Genomic DNA, 18,678 nt, shown 5'->3' on the forward strand with positions numbered 1-18,678 from the left:
CCAATCCCGTCGGCTCGTGAAGGCCCGTCGCGCGCGGAATGGGAGGGGAGAGCTTCGCGCGTGCGCATTTTGCAAGAGAACGTTTGCAGGAAGCCGTACACTCTCCGCCCTTTCTGATTGGCTGTGAGGTCTCTGAAGCGTTCTCGGATTGGCTCGCGCTCAGCGCGGGCTACGATAACCCGCTAAGGGGAGGTTTGCAAGTTTGCAGTTGCAATGCAAGTCCTGCTCTCTGGCGTTGCGTGAGTGCGGCTGCAGTTGCAGTTGCAGTTGCGGTAGGTTGTTTCCGCGCGTTGTAACGTGGTTGTTCCTCAGGGACAAGGGGGGAAAGCACACAATTTAAATTAGTGGCCAAGGAATGGAAAGATCACGAGGCTCCAAAAATAACAGAGTGTGCAAATCAAATTACAGGAATTGGTGGAGACGGCTCAATTGACAGTAATAGTTTTGCCTCGGTGCTAGCATTAGAGTGATAAAGGAACTAAAAGGAGGTGGACAACAATTAAGGATTTATTATGTTTTCAGAATGTATTGGAAAAATTATATAGAAAAATTATATATGTTTTGACTGTGGCAGACCAACACGGCTACCTACCTGTAACTGGATATATAGAAAGGTTTATTGTTTTATGTACATTCGATTGTAAGATAAAATATATGCAAAGGGACTTGACAGGAAGTCAAAGTTGAAGAAAAGATTTTGTAAGATAAAAGGGGGAAAAATATTTACTTTCATTATTTACTTTCATTATTTTCATTGTGGGTGTGGGTGTCTGCACATATGTGTGCTTTTGTCTGGAATGTTTGGGAGGAAATAAGATGGTAAATAACAAATGACAAACTAAATATTGATGTATGTAATTTTTATTTCTTAATTATATTTAGTAGTAGTAGTATGGTTGTATTGTTTTTTGTAACATAAAATCATTCAATAAAAATTATTTTTTTTAAAAAAATTAGTTGCAGAGGACCTTGGCTTCTGCTTGGGGGCCTTTGGAGTTTTGCTCTCTTGCATGCCTGATCGGCTGCAGCCGCTGCACATGCTGAAGAATCGCAGGAGTGGAAAAAAACCCTCCCTGGCTTCATTAAAGACGCAGAGGCTAGAGCAGGCACCCCCAAACTCGGCCCTCCAGATGTTTTGGGACTACAATTCCCATCATCCCTGACCACTGATCCTGTTAGCTAGGGATGATGGGACTTGTAGTCCTGGAACATCTGGAGGGCCGAGTTTTGGGGTGCCTGGGCTAGAGAGTGCTTAGGACCACAAATTTACTTGGAGGTGAGTCGGGTGGCTAATTTGAAACACTGAGAAGTATGCAACTCAATCCAAAGTTTATTTCTAGATACGTTTCTGTATATTTATTTTCTTACGCTTCTACCACAGGCAGGGCATGAGCACAATAGCACTTTAATTGCTAGTGAGCTGCAGCAACTGGGATTCAAAGAAACACCTTCTCCTATACTGGAGGAAATATAAGCACCGTGACTAGCAGATCCAATAGCCTTAAACTCCCTGAATTCATCTACACTGTAATCCTCTTTTGGAGACAGACATCTAAGTAGATAACCATCAGAACACATTGTGGTAGCAAATTGCATCCTTTAAATATGTGCTGTGTGAAGAAGTGCTTCCTGGATGAAGGAGCTAAGAATTATTATTATTATTATTAATGCCCTGCCCATCTGATTGGGTTGCCCCAGCCACTCTGGGAGGCTTCCAACACATATAAAAACATGATAAAATGTCAAATATTAAAAGGTTCCTGATACAGAGCTGCCTTCAGATGTCTTCTAAATGTTGTGTAGTTCTTTATCTCCTTGACATCTGATGGGAGGGTGTTCCACAGGGAGGGCACCGAGAAGACCCTTGGAGCTGGACTTCAGTGTCCAGGCTGAACAATTGGGTGTGTGTGGAGACGCTCCTACAGGACTGAGGCCATTTAGGGATTTAAAGGTCAGCACCAACACTTTGAATTGTGCTCGGAAACGTACCGGGAGCCAGTGTATGTTATGTGGTCCTAGCAGCCGCTCCCAGTCACCAGTCTAGCTGCCGCATTCTGGATTAGTTGTAGTTTCTGAGTCACCTTCAAGTTGGCATACTTGTGTCTCCAGGAGGTCTCTCCAGGCACTGGGCCACACCCTGGCTTGCTTAACTTCATCAAGATAGTGACCTCATGTGCCTTCAGAGCATGCCCTGTGTACATGTGCATAGAAAGAGGAGGTGGTGGTCAGATCTGGGAGTGATGCAGTTACCATCACTCTTTCGGGAAGTAACTTTCTTAAGTTTTCTCTTAGTCATATTCTTTTCTTCTCCATGCTTCCCATAGCTGCTGTGTTGCAGGATATTGGCTCAGCATTTGTGAAGAAATGGACTGGGAACAGCTTGACATGAACCCCAGAGTGATTGCAGCAATTAAGAAAGGTAATTTGGCTATTTGCTCCTATTCTCATATTTGCACATAACACAATCACCGTACAGGCATAAAGAAAAGGGTTTTTTTGTTTTTAAAAAGTCTCTTGCTACATTTGACATAGGGGAAATGTCCTCAGACTAGATAGGTTGCTGTTGCTGCCACCAGGTAATTGCACATGCAGCCCAGACCTGTTAGAAATGTTCCACTCATTTTCCAGTAGGATTTGCATCTAGTTAGATGTGTGTAGGATTACAACTTTGCAACCCAGAACTTATTGATCTCAATGGGATCAGGCATATATAGATCTGTATTTGGTTGTCTATAAATCAAACTTCCCCATCCTGGTGCCATCCAGACATTGGTTGACTACAACTCCCCATCATCCCTAAGCATTAGCTAAGTTCGCTGGGGCTGATGGGAGTTGTAGTAAAGCTGCTGTAAAGGAACTCAGGTTGTTTTCTGAGGTTCAGCCCCATTGAATACTCCGAGACTTACTTCTGGGTAAACAGACACAGGATTGAGTTGTAACACTAGCTAGTATGTAGAGAAGGGTACCAAGAGGTGATAAATACAGAAACTTCATCTCAGAACAGTAATTGTCAGTGCAGTCCTATTTCTATTCAGAAGTAAGGCTGAGGAGTTCAACAAGTTCTTTCTCCCAGGTTAGTATGTGTAGGACTGTAGCCTAAGGGCCTAAAATACAACACATACCCAAGACCTGTACTCCGCTACTACTGCATTTCATTATTTTTTTTTAAATCTAAGCAGGTTATGTTCAATCACTTTTCTCATTTCAGCAAAAATCAAATCTATCCAAGAGATTATGAACCTTTCAGGAGCAGATTTGCAAAGGCTGACAAATCTGTCTCGTACAGATGTACAGTGCCTGCTAAGGACCATTTCTGGTGCATTAAGGAAAAACTCTGTACTTACAGGTAAATCTACTTTTTCATGATGTTTCTTTAAATGCACATTTAAAGAAATATCATGAGTTTGCAGTGTGGATATGAATGTATGGCTTTTTCCAGTTATGCCCTTCCCCAATTGGGAGTTCTGAAAATGGAAGATTCTCTGATCTAGCAGATGTGAAGGGAACGTAAATTGTGATAGCGTTCAGACCTGTTCAGGGAAGTTTTTAATGTTTGATGCCATATTCTGTTTTAATTTGTTGGAAGCTGTCCAGAGTGACTGGGAAAACCCAGCCAGGTGGGCAGGGTGTGTGTGTATTTATATAAATTTTTTATTATGTTTGATATGGCTACACAGGGATTGGGGATGGAAATACCAGCTTTTTTTCTTTTCTGAATCCTCCTTTTAGCTCTTCAGCTATTCCAGGACAGAAACCACAACACTTCCCAACACCAGAAGCTAAGCCTGGGCTGCCCGATTCTGGACAGCTTGCTACAAGGCGGCATTCCCCTTGCAGGAATCACTGAAATTGCTGGTGAGAGTTCTGCTGGGAAGACCCAGATTGGTTTGCAACTGAGCCTTTCTGTGCAATATCCGTATAAATATGGTGGACTGGAATCTGGTAAGAAACATACATTTCTGTACATGTGCTTGGCGTGTCTAGTATCTGTAGGAGAAGTACTGCATGCTTGAAAAGCCTGTGCCCAAATAAATCAGTTCTTCAACTGGCACATTTAAATTTGTGATAATTGTGCACTACTTTTATTCTGCATAGTGTTTATTCTGGCTTTGCTTATCCATTGGAAGAGCAAATGCTATGCATTGGGCTTCAGCTACATGCTTTGTTATGGAGAGGGGCTTGAGGCTCCACTGAGCAGTGCCAGCGCACTTTGCAACATGACTTTTCCATTCTTGTTCAGATATACCATATTTTTCTGTGTATAAGACTAGGGGCTTTTTTTAACCAAAAAACTAGGTTTAAAATTGGGGCTCGTCTCATACACGGGTAGTGCTGAAGGGTGTTTTCTTAATTTGGAGTCCCCTCAAATAGGGGGCATCTCATACAGTGGTACCTCGGGTTACAGATGCTTCAGGTTACAGACTCCACTAACTCAGAAATAGTACCTCGGGTTAAGAACTTTGCTTCAGGATGAGAACAGCAATCACGTGGTGGCAGTGGGAGGCCCCATTAGCTAAAGTGGTACCTCAGGTTAAGAACAGTTTCAGGTTAAGAACAGACCTCCGGAACGAATTAAGTTCTTAACCCGAGGTACCACTGTACATAAAAAGGTAAAGGACCCCTGACAGTTAAGTCCAGTTGCGAATGACTCTGGGATTGCGGCGCTCATCTTGCTTTACTGGCTGAGGGAGCCAACGTTTGTCCGCAGACAGTTTTCCCAGGTCATGTGGCCAGCATGACTAAGCCGCTTCTGGCGAAACCAGAGCAGTGCACTGAAATGCCGTTTACCTTCCCGCCGGAGCGGTACCTATTTATCTACTTGCACTTTGACGTGCTTTCAAACTGCTAGGTGGGCAGGAGCAGGGACCGAGCAACGGGAGTTCACCCCATCACAGGGATTCAAACTGTCGACCTTCCGATCAGCAATCCCTAGGCTCAGTGGTTTAGACCACTGCGCCACCCATGTCCCTTGTGTTATACGTGGGGGCGTCTTATACACGAAAAATATGGTATTTTGTACCACTTGCTGTGCCCACAAAATGCAAGTCAACCAGCCTAACATTGAAACTTCTGACAGGTTGACATACCACTGCTTTTACAACAAAAGTGCTGATTGTGTTTCCTCTGTGTGATTTATCCAATGAAAACCAACAGCCTTGGTATATTCTTCCACCCTTCTGCCATGATAGAAAGCCTGTCATTCCAGGAGTTCCCTCCTGAATTTTGCAGGTGCTGTTTACATTTGTACGGAAGACGTTTTCCCAAATAAGCGCTTGCAGCAACTGATTGAACAGCAGCCCAAAGCGAGGGGTGACATTTCGCCCGATGTGGTGCAGAAAATAAAATTTGGAAGTGGTATTTTTGTTGAGCATGCCGCAGACCTGGTGAGTAGCAGAGCAAGTTTCTGGCTGGTGGGTTACATGGATCTAGGGTAGTTGAACCAAAATCTCACTGAAACCAAAGGGACAAGTTAGTTATGACACCTAAAGGACCCATCTCTGCTTTGTGCAAAACACATAGAGCAGTACCATTTGAAATCCCACAGCTGGTACCCAGTACTTCAGCACCTCAGTTGGGGTGATAATTCATGGGAAAGGCTGCAAAAATGCAGAGTCCTTGCTGGATGCAGAAATTAGTTTTTTGGGAACCTAATCTTTCATGGTTTATTGTTTTTCTTTCAAAAACAAACGTTTCTAGACATTAGGGCTGTGAAAATGTACTTGAAAGTGGGTAGGTATTGCTGCTGAAATCTTGGAAGCTATGAAGTGATTGACTAAAGTTTTTGCTGCCCTACATATCTCCTTGTCTCTCGTTAGCACATTCAGAATATTATTTTAAAAAATTAAAATTGCACACAAACATGCATAATTTATCAAAGTAGCAGAATTTCACTAGTATTTTTTTTAATGCAGAATTGGCACTGTTTTTAATTTTAATTTTAATTTTTAAGTTATGGGCATTATATTCTACCAGGGTGGATAAAAATCAATGATTTTGTTAAAAAAATAAAAAATCGGATTTATTAAAATTTAAATCGGATTTTTTTCAATTTAAATTGGATTTTTAAAATAAAATGCTTTTTGAGGAAAAATCTTTCTAAAGATAGTTTTCTATTTAGCCCAAAGGCTATTCATCCGGAAATAATAATTTGTTTTAAGTTTTTCATGTGTGCTAAAACTCAATCTAAGCCCTCCCCCCCCCCCCCCCGCAAAACCGTTTAACCATATCAGTTAACAAACATGGATACATATGCTATAATGTTATTGTTTTAGTTAAATAATTTGTTTAAATTGTTATTAATGATTATTTTTCTCCTTCCAATAAAGTACAGCAGAAAAGTTGTCCAAATATAAACAGTTAACTTATTAAACCTCACAATAATTTCATAATTATCTGTCTATGTATTTCTAATAGTATATAGCCAAATCAGTAATTTTTGATATAACTGTAAAAACCACTCTGAAATTTTATTATTCCAAAAAATGAAACCTTCATCTGGTTGTAAATATTAAGATTATACCAGCAAGAATGATAATGGTAATTTTTTTTAAAAAAAAAACCAGGTCTTCCTGACTAGTGATTTAAATCGATTTGATTTAAATCAAATCCACCCTGGATTCTACAGTCTCCCCAGTCCTACTTAGATTAAAATTTATTAGTCTCTCTTCCTCTGACATCAGACCAATTAAGCCAAAAGCAGCCTGCTTAAGCATCCTGTGATATCAGACTAGATTGTCCATTCAGAGCTGGACAATCTTGGCTGCTCATGGGCGGTGATTATGCATCTCTGCAGATCTGCTTGCCAGGGTCAAGGGTGCAGGAAAGCACCTTCCAACTGTGTACAGAACCACAGAGACTTGGGGCAAAAACGGGAATTGAGCAAGAGGGAGCAATCCATTGCATCAAAGGTGGCAGCGAGAGCAAGGGAGGTGCAGAATGAATTGTACAGTATTGTACCGCTGCACGCCTAAAGCCCTGCACTGCAATAAACGCCTAGAGTTTGTTTCCTGTTGTAGCTGTTTTGTTGCAACATCCTGCTTTTGAAGAGACGTCAGCCTTGTATAATCAATTACTTGGCAGAAAACCAACATTCCCTCCAGCATGTTCATCATTCCCTCTTTGTAAGCACAACAAAGGGATCAATTTGGTTTTCCAATAGGGCACAGTGTTATCTTTTTGCGTAACCATGTTTGCTTGTTTTTCTTCTTTTTACAAAGTGGCACAATGCATTCTTATCTGCCACATTTTTCGTATAAAAATCTGCCATGTGTGGATTTTTATTTTTAAAACTGGTTCATGCTTAAGAGGCGCGAAAGGGGAAACATATTTGCTAAATGCTGCCCTGCGGCTGTGGAATAGCTTGAGCTATAAAATTAATGCTTTTTGAATTAGTTTAAAAACAAAACAAAACCTTGCTTCTGTTTTAGCATTGATTACAGTGGGATACAAGTTCAGCTTCTGTTCACTTTCAGTGGGGCTTAGCCATGACTGATCTTGGCATCCCAAGTTTTTTAGAATCTTCAACTTAAATCCCTTTCAACTCTATAGTTCTATGAAATCCTTGTTGACAGCCAGGAATGGGGAACCAATAGTGCTTCTAGTTGAGGTCCTTGCCCTGTTGAACTTCTGGTGCCATCTATAGGCTTAAAAAATAAAATAAAAATCCAGCAGACATTTAAACCAAATCTGGTTTGTATAATTTAACTGGCTTTTATTTTCATTGTATTGTGGGTGGGTTGTTTTTTTTTTGTACACTGCTTAAGAGACAGTAGCAACTAAGCAGAATATAAATGGTCAGAATGAAATAAAGAAATTAATAACAGCATTGTAAAGGTAAAGGGACCCCTGGCCATTAGGTCCAGCCATGACCGACTCTGGGGTTGCGGCACTCATCTCGCTTTATTGGCCGAGGGAACCGGCATACAGCTTCCAGGTTATGTGGCCAGCATGACTAAGCCGCTTCTGGCGAACCAGAGCAGCGTACGGAAACGCCGTTTACCTTCCTGCCGGAGCGGTGCCTATTTATCTACTTGCACTTTGACATGCTTTTGAACTGCTAGGTTGGCAGGAGCAGGGACCAAGCAATGGGAGCTCACCCCGTCGTGGGGATTCGAACCGCCGACCTTCTGATCGGCAAGTCCTAGGCTCTGTGGTTTAGCCCACAGCGCCACCCGCGTCCCTATAATAACAGCATTAAAAATGCTATAAATCAGGTGTGGGAGCCTCTGACCCCTCTCATCAGCCCCAGTGGCCAATGATGATGTGCATTTTAATGAAGGCCAAAGGTTTCCTGGCACCTACTTCAAGTATATAGTGTGTGATCACAACAAAACAGGAAGCAATCCATTTGTGGAGCTCTCAGAATTTTAAATTTGGGGTGGGTCTGTTGCACTTTGCACCCAAAGGTCCTCGGCTCAGTCCCTGGAATTGTACCTTTGCTTGAGACGCTGCAGAAACGCTGCCAGTCTTAAGATTCAAGAGGGGACAGTTTCTGGCGGGATGGACCAGTGGTCTGACTTTCAGCTCCATTTGTTCAGTTTTCCAAACAGCAACAAAAAAATGAACTGTCTCATTCCTGGGCTATGTAAAAAGTTGCTTGATGTAACAAAGATCAAGACTGTGTTGTATCATACGCTATAGTCCGGCCACACATCGCAAGCTACGGGACTCCCTTCCAGATACCATTGTGTTGCCTCCTACGCAGGCCACATATTGGGTGTAAAGGAATATGCCTTTTAATTTGTATTCTATTGGCATTTTTAAAAACGATTCTATGGCTTTTGTTCTCTCCCCTATTGTTGCTCTATTCTGCTCACGTATCTGGTTATGATGTGATGCTAAAGGTACACCTTGCAATTGTGTGCTGCTATTTTTGGTACAGATTTGTTGGCAGTTCTGCTTTCCCACTGGGCAGAATGGACAGGATGCAAATATGAGGAAATAAATATGGAGTTTCACTGGGGCTTACTCCAAAGTTAACGTGCACAGGTTTGCAGGATTGCAGTTACAAATTGCTGATCCAATAACTTGCTTTTTGAATAGTGTATTAGTGGGTTGCTATGATAGCATCTCAAGCAAATGCAGCCATCAAAATGCGAATAGTAGTAATAATAATAATTTATTATTTATACCCCACCCATCCAGCTGGGTTTCCCTAGCCACTCTGGGCAGCTTCCAATAAAAGATTAAAAATACATTAAAACATCAATCATTAAAAACTTCCCTAAACAGGGCTGCCTTCAGATGTCTTCTAAACATCGGATAGTTGTTTATTTCTTTGACATCTGGTGGGAGGGCATTCCACAGGGCTGCCGCCACTACTGAGAAGGCTCTCTGCCTGGTTCCCTGTAACTTCGCTTCTTGCAATGAGGGAACCACCAGAAGGCCCTCGGAGCTGGACCTCAGTGTCCGGGCTGAATGATGGGGGTGGAGATGCTCCTTTAGGTATACTGGGCTGAGGCCATTTAGGGCTTTAAAGGTCAGCACCAACACTTTAAATTGTGCTCGGAAGCGTACTGGGAGCCAATGTAGGTCTTTCAAGACCAGCGTTATGTGGTCTCAGGGGCCACTCCCAGTTACCAGTCTAGCTTAGGCTCAAGATGCTTCCAGCTATTAGCTGAAGTATAGCAGAACAGACCCAGTGAGGTTGCAGAAGAACCCCCTGCAACAGTGCAGGCCTTGACCTCCTCACTCTGATTTCTGAAGGTTCCTTATCATTGCAGGAGACTTTCCACGAGTGTATTACTAAGAGGATTAACTTGCTGGTCTCAAGGGGCATGGTTCGCCTGGTCGTGATCGATTCCATCGCTGCCTTATTCAGATGCGAGTTTGCTGCCAAGGATTCCGTCCTGAAAGCCAAATATTTGCAGATGTTTGGAGCCAAACTTCACAAGCTAAGCAGCAAGTTCCGAGTCCCAGTGGTATGCATTAATCAGGTAAAGCTTAGAATTTATTTGATTTCACCATTGTGGGCATGGATTTCAATGGATCTAAATGTCCCCAATTGGATTTTGGCTTATCTGGCAGTTCTGGGAAATGTAAGCACCGCTGATGCACTGAAGGGACAGTGAACCAGAATATTACATCAGATAAGAACATAATAACAGCATGCTGGACCAAGCCAATGATTTGGCCTAGCATTCTGTTCTCACAAGGGCACAAGCGAGATAGGGGTGGAACAGGATGGCATGTATGTGTGAATGCAAAAAGCCCTTGGGCTTATTTATTGCATTCTCAAAGGTCATTCTTTTTTGGCTGGTCTTTTGGGAAATGGTGAGAGGTGGCGGTATTTTTCTTCTTCTCCATCAGCTGCTCAGCATGGAATATTTTGTGCACAGTATCCAAACTTACTTCCAGATGCGATTGCAGTTTTATGTCCACATACCTGGTTTTGAAATGGAATTGATCTTGCTTATCTGGAAGCGAGTCCTGCTGATCTTCACATTCCAATTCAAAAGCGTATTAAGTAGCCCCATCTAAACATGCATCATGGTACATTGATTCCAATGGAAGTTGACTCCAAATAAAAAAAATGCCCTTATGTATGAGCTTTTTATCCAGATACTTCAAACTGGTATTGGGGATCAGAAACATTCAATCACAAAGGAGTTTCTCTCTCTCTCTCTCTCCACCTTCTGAAGCTGCAGTCTCTCAGTATAAATGCAAGGGTGAGTAGCTCAGTTGGTGGAGTAGCTCATGAAATGCTTATTCTTGGGGTCCTGGGTTCTTCATTGGGCAAAAGATTCCTGCACTGCAGAGGGTTGGACTAGATGACCCTCATGGTCCCTTTCAACACTACAGGTCTGTAATTTGTAGTTCTAGTCCATCACTGCTTAGGTGCAGACCTTGCATTTAAACATTAGTTACCTGGTAGCCATGGGCAACAAGGAATTGAATGCAGATAATAAAATGTTGATGTGGGCATCTAGAGTCTTGTTGCCTTGTCTGCCGTCACCACTCTTTCCCTCCTTTGTGGGGGAGGGAGAGAATTGTACAGCCTGTCCAAAATCCTTTATTGCAAGGGGAGCATTTTCCTGCCTATACCCCTCTTGGAAATCTTTCGCTTGCTCTCTCTTTTTTCCGCATTCTAGGTAACTGACACAATAGATGAGAAAGGAGGTGCTGCTCAGAGTAGCCCTGGGTGAGTACAACACAACATGCATGCATGCAAACACACACACACACACACACAAAAAAACCCCACACACACCCTCATTTGAAGAACATACAACGGGTAGTTCACCTCTCCCCTAGCAGCAGTGGACTCGACACACGTGGCAATGTTGCACCAAGAGGCTCCGATTCTCCACAGCCCCCTTTGGCACATACTGAATGCATGGGGTGGGGTGGGGGTGGTCATCCAAATTGACATATTTTGTGCCCATGTATTGTGTGGGGGTGGTACTCAGTGCTCTGGTGCACCCAAAAAACCACTCAACACATTAAGCCAGGGATAGAGAAACTGACCCTCCAGCAGCTCCCAGCAGCCCTAGCTAGGGCTGGAGTGGCCAGTGGTTAGGGGCAAAGGGAGCACAAACACCACCAAAAGGGCCATAGGTTCCCCGTCACTGATTTAAGCCGTCTGTTCCACAAGGCCAAGGCCCTAGCAGAGCCCTAGAATTCCTGCATTGCAGGAGCTTGAACTTACATGACCTTTGGGGTCCCTTCCAACTCTGCTATTCTATGATATGCCTCTGGGTCAACTCAAACTGTTAACTTGGGGTGGAGAGCCTGGCACCCTCCAGATGTTGTTGAACTTCCATCAGCCTCACCCAGCATGGTCTTAGTAAGGGGTGATGAAATTACCGTATTTTTCACTCTATAAGACGCACCAGACCATAAGGCGCACCTAGTTTTTGGAGGAGGAAAACACGGGAAAAAAATTCTGAATCTCAGAAGCCAGAACAACAAGAGGGATCGCTGTGCAGCGAAAGCAGCGATCCCTCTTGCTGTTCTGGCTTCCGGGATTGCTGCGCAGCCTGCATTCACTCCATAAGACGCACACACATTTCCCCTTACTTTTTAGGAGGGAAAAAGTGAGTCTTATAGAGCAAAAAATACGGTAGTTGTCCAGCGATCTCTGAAGGTTCCCGATCCCCGACTTAACTGGCAAGTCTGCCCGTCTTAAACTTAGCAGGATGTTTTGTTAAGACACAGGCTTTGTTGTGTTTTCAGATGCGCAACCAAGAGAGTAGTTCCGGCACTTGGAATAACTTGGTCCAATCAGCTGTTGATGCGGCTGATGGCAAGCCGGAGAACAGACCAGCCGCTGGCTGCCAATGAAGCACCACACCAGGGCAGAAGTGCGCTGCGGACGTTAAGGGTGCTTTTTGCTCCTCACCTGCCCCCGTCTTTTTGCTACTATGCAGTCAACTTGGAAGGTGTAAAAGGAATAAAGGAGACACCACCGAATTTATGAAGAAAACTGTGAAGCTTCTTGTGTGCTGCAGATTTATTCATGCTACAGTACAATGGAATTTAGCTGCTGTAGTAAAAACGGCAGCGAACCATGGTTGCATCCAGACTGCATCCTTGGTTAAGCTGGGAAATGCAAGCAAAACTAGGGAGTAAACAAGACCAGCCCAGTTTTAAAGTAACTGCAGAGTCAAGCAGCTAACAAACAGCCTAAGTATTATCTGAATCCTCTGGAGGGTTAACTTGCTAAAATTTGTCGAGGCAAAAACTGAGTAAGCATCTTATATTTATTGGTCCTAGGGTAAGAATATCCTTTCTCTAGAACCTGTGTGTGTGAATATTTACACTTGGTTTCATCTGTTGAGACTGAACATAAGAGTCTGTATAAGACCAAGACACTACTTTAATCCAGTTTATCTTTGGAGCCCCTTTGTACGTTTCCTTGTATATTCCGAAGAACTATAATGAGTTTATTCTACAAAGCTTTGTCTTTTATGTTTTTTTTTTTAAAGAATGGGTTATTTAAAATTTGCTTTTAAAAGATAAACAGAAATATTAACTGCTTTTGTAACACTCTTAACATAAAAAGCCACATTTGCAGAAGTCTTTTTCTTTCAATATTTTATTTTTACACTTTGAAAATGTCAAGGACGCTTTACATGTTAAACAGTTTCACAACGGACCACAGCTCTGTAACAGGTTTAAAAGAAAAAGATCAGGAATCATTTCATGGAAATAAGCTATACATAAGAAGCAACATCTTTTGTTCTACGTTCTAAGGCTGCTTTCTATGGAGACGTGTATTTAGAGAACTAAACCGCCAAGTTGAAAGCACAGTAATTCTAGTTAAACATCCAGAATATTTTAGCATTAAGAGTTAATGGCTTAACTACTGACCTCTCATCTTCTACCGTGCAAGAATGGGATTCAGAATTTCATATTTAAGCAGGATCTAGCCAAATCAGGTTTAGGTAGATCAATGTGCAAAACCCTTTACTCATTCTTCAATGATTTAAATTTATCTTGCATCAATTTTTTAAAAGTATATTTCTAATTTAAAGCTGAAGTGCAACTCTTAACTTATCCAGTCAAAGACTTCCCTTTTTTAAAAAACAAAACAAAACATTGCTCCCTTGTCAACTCTTCACTGACCGTAATTGCCTCAGTGCTTTAAAGTGACATTCAGCTATGCCTGTTTGTTTAGATTAAGCATCCAAAAGGTGAGTGATCCAAATACTCCGCATTATTCAAACTGAGAAGATAGAATTTCCTATTACAGTACAAGAAACACAGGTCTGCCATCAAAAACAACAGCTTAGATGTCACGTCCTCTATCCTAATCTACAGCACCATTTAACCTGGAATGTCCTGACATTACACTATCCTCCCATTAGCTGCTGCTCTTGTCATCAAGTGTGGGAGAACAAGCCAAGCATATCATCTATATGTAAGGATTTTGGAAAAGCTGTTGGGGTTGGGGAGCTGTGCTCTTTGCTGTTTCTGGCAGCAGCCCTTTTGCTCCTTGTAATGTACAGACAGAACAAACGTGTCCTTGGTTTAGTATTTCCTGGGTCTCCCTGTCTCGAAATCACAAAATAAAGCTCAGTATTCGAAATCAAGAGCAGTATTTATGGGCTTTTCTGAAGTATGCACGAGGCCAAATTCCGTTATGCTAGCTTGCTTTATGAGAAGCGCACATTGCATATGACTTGAGCACAACAACATAGCAGCATTCAGGAATATATGTGCCCTAGTAAACAAATCTGTACATTTCAACTTAACATTGTAAACTGTTTCAGTACAGCACTGCACTCTCCGTTTTCGGCTCTTATGTACAAAATAACCGTATTTCATATACCAAAGTCAGTGGAATCCTGTTAGTTTTAACTCCAAATAGCCCTCAGTTTTCCCAGCTTGATTATTTGCATCCAGCTCATTGCCCTGCATTATCCCTTAGTGCGTTCCGATTTGTCCCTTGCCAAGCTACATTTTGCTGACATTGGCAGAAATAGCCCTATTGGCTTGTATTGTTTGTATACCTGACTGGGGCTTGCATTTAAATAGCACTTGGGTCTTCTTCAGATTTAACCTTTGCTTCCATAGAATTGCTCTTGTAAAGCTACACTTGGGGGAAACCTTGTCCGATTAGTAATACACATGAATTTTCTGGAGCAAGAGTTGATTTCTGCTGGCTCCTGCTTAAGGAACAGTCGCACAACCATACATAGTGGTGATCAAACCGCGCACGTGTGTGTGTGTGTGTGTGCGTGTGCGTGTGTATGTGTGAGGGAGAGAGAGAGAGATTCCCTAAGACATAGGCATACATGTTAACTAGAAGTTACCCCACTTAGAATTCCTTTTCAGGGAGTTTTGCACAAGAGTAGGTCCTGTGATATTAATAGGGCAGGAAGCAAATAATATAAGGGCAGGAAGCAAATAATATAAAGAAATGACCATATTTAATATTGTGAGTTGAACACCAACTTACATTATTGTGTAGATGCTAGATGCTTTCACAACAGGTCGCTTGTGATAACCACCTGTTTGGTTCTAATTCTAAATTGCCAAACATGGATTTTCATGGCCTTCATTTGCAAGAAATTGCAATTATGTGTATACGAGGTATTATTCAGCAAAGTAATCTTTAACATTGTAGCAAAGATGCTTACTGAAAAGAGGGCAAGCAAAGTATTGTAGCAATTTGACTTGCAATTCATGCTATATTGGCTGCAGTGCTTGTTATAATTGCTTGGGGGAAAACAAAAAACTTCATAGTATTGTGCGCACTGGAAATGACAATTCAACAGGATTTCTAGGGGGCATGATTTAACCCAATTGGCATAAGTAATAGCTATCAAAGGAAGCAGTCCTCTGGCGAGAGAAAAACATTCATGTCGTGGTACAATGGAAGTTGTCACTAAAACTGCTTCCGCAGTGGATACAGAGCTCTGATCTCTAGCAGGAGGTATTTGCATATGTGCAAAGGATCACAGTTCCCATCAAGCATGCACTGAAGTTGCACAACTTCAAATGGAACTTAGTCCTGCACCCAACAGAAGAGCTCAGTACAGGGAATGGAGCATTTAATAGGGGGCTTGTGTGTGTTTTAACTCACAAGTTGTGCAAGTGAAAAGGCTGAACTGAAGCCTGTCTCTTCATGCACCATGGATTAAAGGGTTGCACAATCTATCCATAGTGTGGCCAAAACTGTGATCTTACGACTCCACGAAGGGCTGCATTACACAGCAGCATGAGCCCGCCACAGGCTTTGGAAATGGCATAAGCTACAGAGCAAGTGACTGAGTAAATCACCCCTAGGCTGCTCCTCTCCAATCTCTGACAATCTGCAGGTACATTTTCAAGGCTGGCTAGCCCTGTTGCACAGCACGGCTCCTGCAGATCCTAAAAGGCAGTTTTGGTTACGCTGGAATATAAGCCATTAGCATAGTCTTAAAGGGGAACTTCTACAGAAGTTCTGTACTTCTGCCGTCACTAAATTTGTGCGCACCTTTGCTTTTTCTGCTGTGCTTAGGCCTGTCTATAGGATCATTGCAGAAGACAGTGTTTCTCTCCACCACTAGTCAACCACACATTATGTTTAATTCACCTCGAGTTTTAGTTCTTAAAGTGCATGGCAAGTGTGTCATCAACTGTAATCGGATACCGATTGAAAAGTTAAAATGTGAATGGTTCTATCTGAAAACAAAAGCACCTCTGGACTGGAGTTGTGGGACAAATGTCATTCTCAACTATGTTAACAAGCACAAACAAACCTCCCTGTGTATTTCATTTAAATCTATGTTTCTGTAACTTACCCTTCGCAAAAAAAGCCCCAGACAACTGGAGAGGATTGAGGAGATAAGCAGGAATGAAGGAAGCCCCCCCCCCCCCAAATTCCTCTGTAATGCATACACCAGCTTGTAAATATACATCACACTGGCCATCATTAGCCTAAAACAATTTCATTCTGAGGAATTATACAGATCTACAGTTTTAGTTTAATGTTATAACAGCATATTTTCTTCAGAGTCTAAAACTCTGTGGAGTGTTCCACATGTGTGAAATTTCAGCCTTGGTACCAAATGGCCTAAACGTCTCAACTGCTATAGGAAAGCACAGGCCTGTTAGAAGCACCTATGCCAAATGGCGACATCTTCAAGGAACAATGGGGGACAATTAATAGCCCAAGCATACTACGTTTATAATAGTCCCAAGGTTTCTTGACAGTTAGGGATGGAGTGCTTGTACTAGACGAGAAGTACAATTAGCTTCTCATTACACCAACTTGCCAAAGCCAATTTCTATTATATGCAGGACCAGGGTGGTGAAGAATGGAAGAACCCCTATTACCAATGAAAAATTCTCTCAAAGTTCAGTGGTTTGCAACAATCTGTCCCAAAATTCTACCCATTTAGCAGCACTGGGTCTCAGGACATTACCACACAGCTATTGTCATTTAAAATTCAAGGGATATACCTCAACACACAAACCTTGACAGATGCACTCTCTGTAGACAAGTCGCTTGCTTATTTAAAAAAAGAATTCTGCAAAATAGGTAAGCACTTTTAGCAACATTAAATATCTTCAGCTCAATCTAATAAAACTGCTTTCCTCTTATCCTATGACTAAATGATGTTAATCTTGCCTGATTATTCCTACTGGCCAGAGAGCAACCTTTGCTACCATATAGCCGTGACTCACAAATACTTTCTTTCTCTCCTTTCTGCCTTCAATTAATAGCTCTGCAAAATGGAGACAGACTTGAAAAGTATACACATTTTATTAGACTGACTGTAAAACCAAAATGCTGAAGCATTTCCTCTTCCCAAGTTGGTCCCCTGAGCATAGACAGTGCATCACCCACAAAGTATATCAGGCAATTAGATTATTAATAAACAAACAGCCTGCCAGTAGCAGCTATCCAGTACAACTTTGACATTATTAGTAGCAAATTTCCAACAAGGCCCCTATCCACAGCAGCTGCTTCACAGTGTAACAGTCCAATATGCTTCAGTTTCCTCCTGTTCCCATTCTGAGCAGTGGCAGAAGTTTGAAACTCAAGAGACAACAGTAACAGTATTTCCATCTTGGAGAAAACAGGAGTGCTCTGAGTGACTGGAAAGACTCAAAAGGTGGTTGGCTTCCCAACCAGCCTATTCCTTGTGTTCTTCCCTCTCAGTTTAAAAATAATTGCACCTCTTTCCACTGATTTTTAGGCCCAAGAAGGCCGCAACCACCATGTTGAAGTTCTGTCTTAGAGCTTCTCTATTCCACTAGCATTTTCTTCTACTTATTAAAGAACCTTGAAGCCCAATCACTAGTCAGACGAACACTCTGCACATTCTGATAGCTGATGGTGCAAGGCTAACTGTACACAATCCTGGTTTTATACAGTGATAAACTTAATTCAGCTCTCAGTCATTCCATCAACATTATAAATAGTCCAACACACTATCCCATTAACAGCTTTTAAAACAGCACATCCCAAGGATACATTTGCACTCCTTTAGATTTCAGTACATTTTCATTGGGGTACATTTCCCCCTTGCTTTTGAAGGCTGCAACAGGGAGATCTGTAACATAGCTTTGTGATGACTGGACTCACCTGACGGGTGTATATCTGTGCCACCCAGGTGGGATTAGCATTGGCCACTAGCTTGAGACAGGAATTTAGTTGCCTCCTAGGAACTTTTGTGATTGGTCTCCTGGAAGCGGCTTCAGTTTGCAGTTTTGCCAAGCTAAGATAAAAGCCATAACTAAGGATAGGTCTTAAAAAGCAGAGACATCGCCTTGCCAACAAAGGTCCGTATAGTTAAAGCCCTGGTTTTCCCGGTAGTGATGTATGGAAGTGAGAGCTGGACCATAAAGAAGGCTGATCGCCGAAGAATTTATGCTTTTGAATTATGGTGCTGGAGGAGACTCTTGAGAGTCCCATGGACTGCAAGAAGATCCAACCTCTGAAGGAAATTAGCCCTGAGTGCTCACTGGAAGGACAGATCCTGAAGCTGAGGCTCCAGTACTTTGGCCACCTCATGAGAAGAGAAGACTCCCTGGAAAAGACCCTGATGTTGGGAAAGATGGAGGGCACAAGGAGAAGGGGACGACAGAGGATGAGATGGTTGGACAGTGTTCTCGAAGCTACCAGCATGAGTCTGACCAAACTGCGGGAGGCCGTGGAAGACAGGAGTGCCTGGCGTGCTCTGGTCCATGGGGTCACGAAGAGTCGGACACGACTAAACGACTAAACAACAACAAGAAGGATAG

The 18,678-nt window shown here is 42.4% G+C and overlaps 1 protein-coding gene across 2 annotated transcripts; it reads left to right on the forward strand.

The window, feature by feature from the left end:
* The first annotated feature begins 176 nt into the window (after nucleotides 1-176).
* XRCC3 (X-ray repair cross complementing 3) lies at nucleotides 177-16,247 on the forward strand. Of its 2 annotated transcripts, none has more exons than XM_079956835.1 (8): nucleotides 177-266; nucleotides 2,325-2,419; nucleotides 3,209-3,346; nucleotides 3,730-3,942; nucleotides 5,230-5,384; nucleotides 9,723-9,935; nucleotides 11,091-11,140; nucleotides 12,175-16,247. In XM_079956835.1, exons 2-8 carry the CDS (start codon nucleotides 2,365-2,367, stop codon nucleotides 12,416-12,418), a joined length of 1,068 nt encoding a protein of 355 aa, XP_079812961.1. In that variant the 5' UTR covers nucleotides 177-266; nucleotides 2,325-2,364; the 3' UTR covers nucleotides 12,419-16,247. The 2 variants fall into 2 exon arrangements, with proteins under 2 accessions (XP_079812961.1, XP_079812962.1); XM_079956836.1 differs by having other exon boundaries at nucleotides 263-272.
* The last annotated feature ends 2,431 nt before the right edge of the window (nucleotides 16,248-18,678 follow it).

Source organism: Podarcis cretensis (assembly GCF_951804945.1).
Source record: "Podarcis cretensis genome assembly, chromosome: 1".
Lineage (NCBI taxonomy): Eukaryota > Metazoa > Chordata > Lepidosauria > Squamata > Lacertidae > Podarcis > Podarcis cretensis.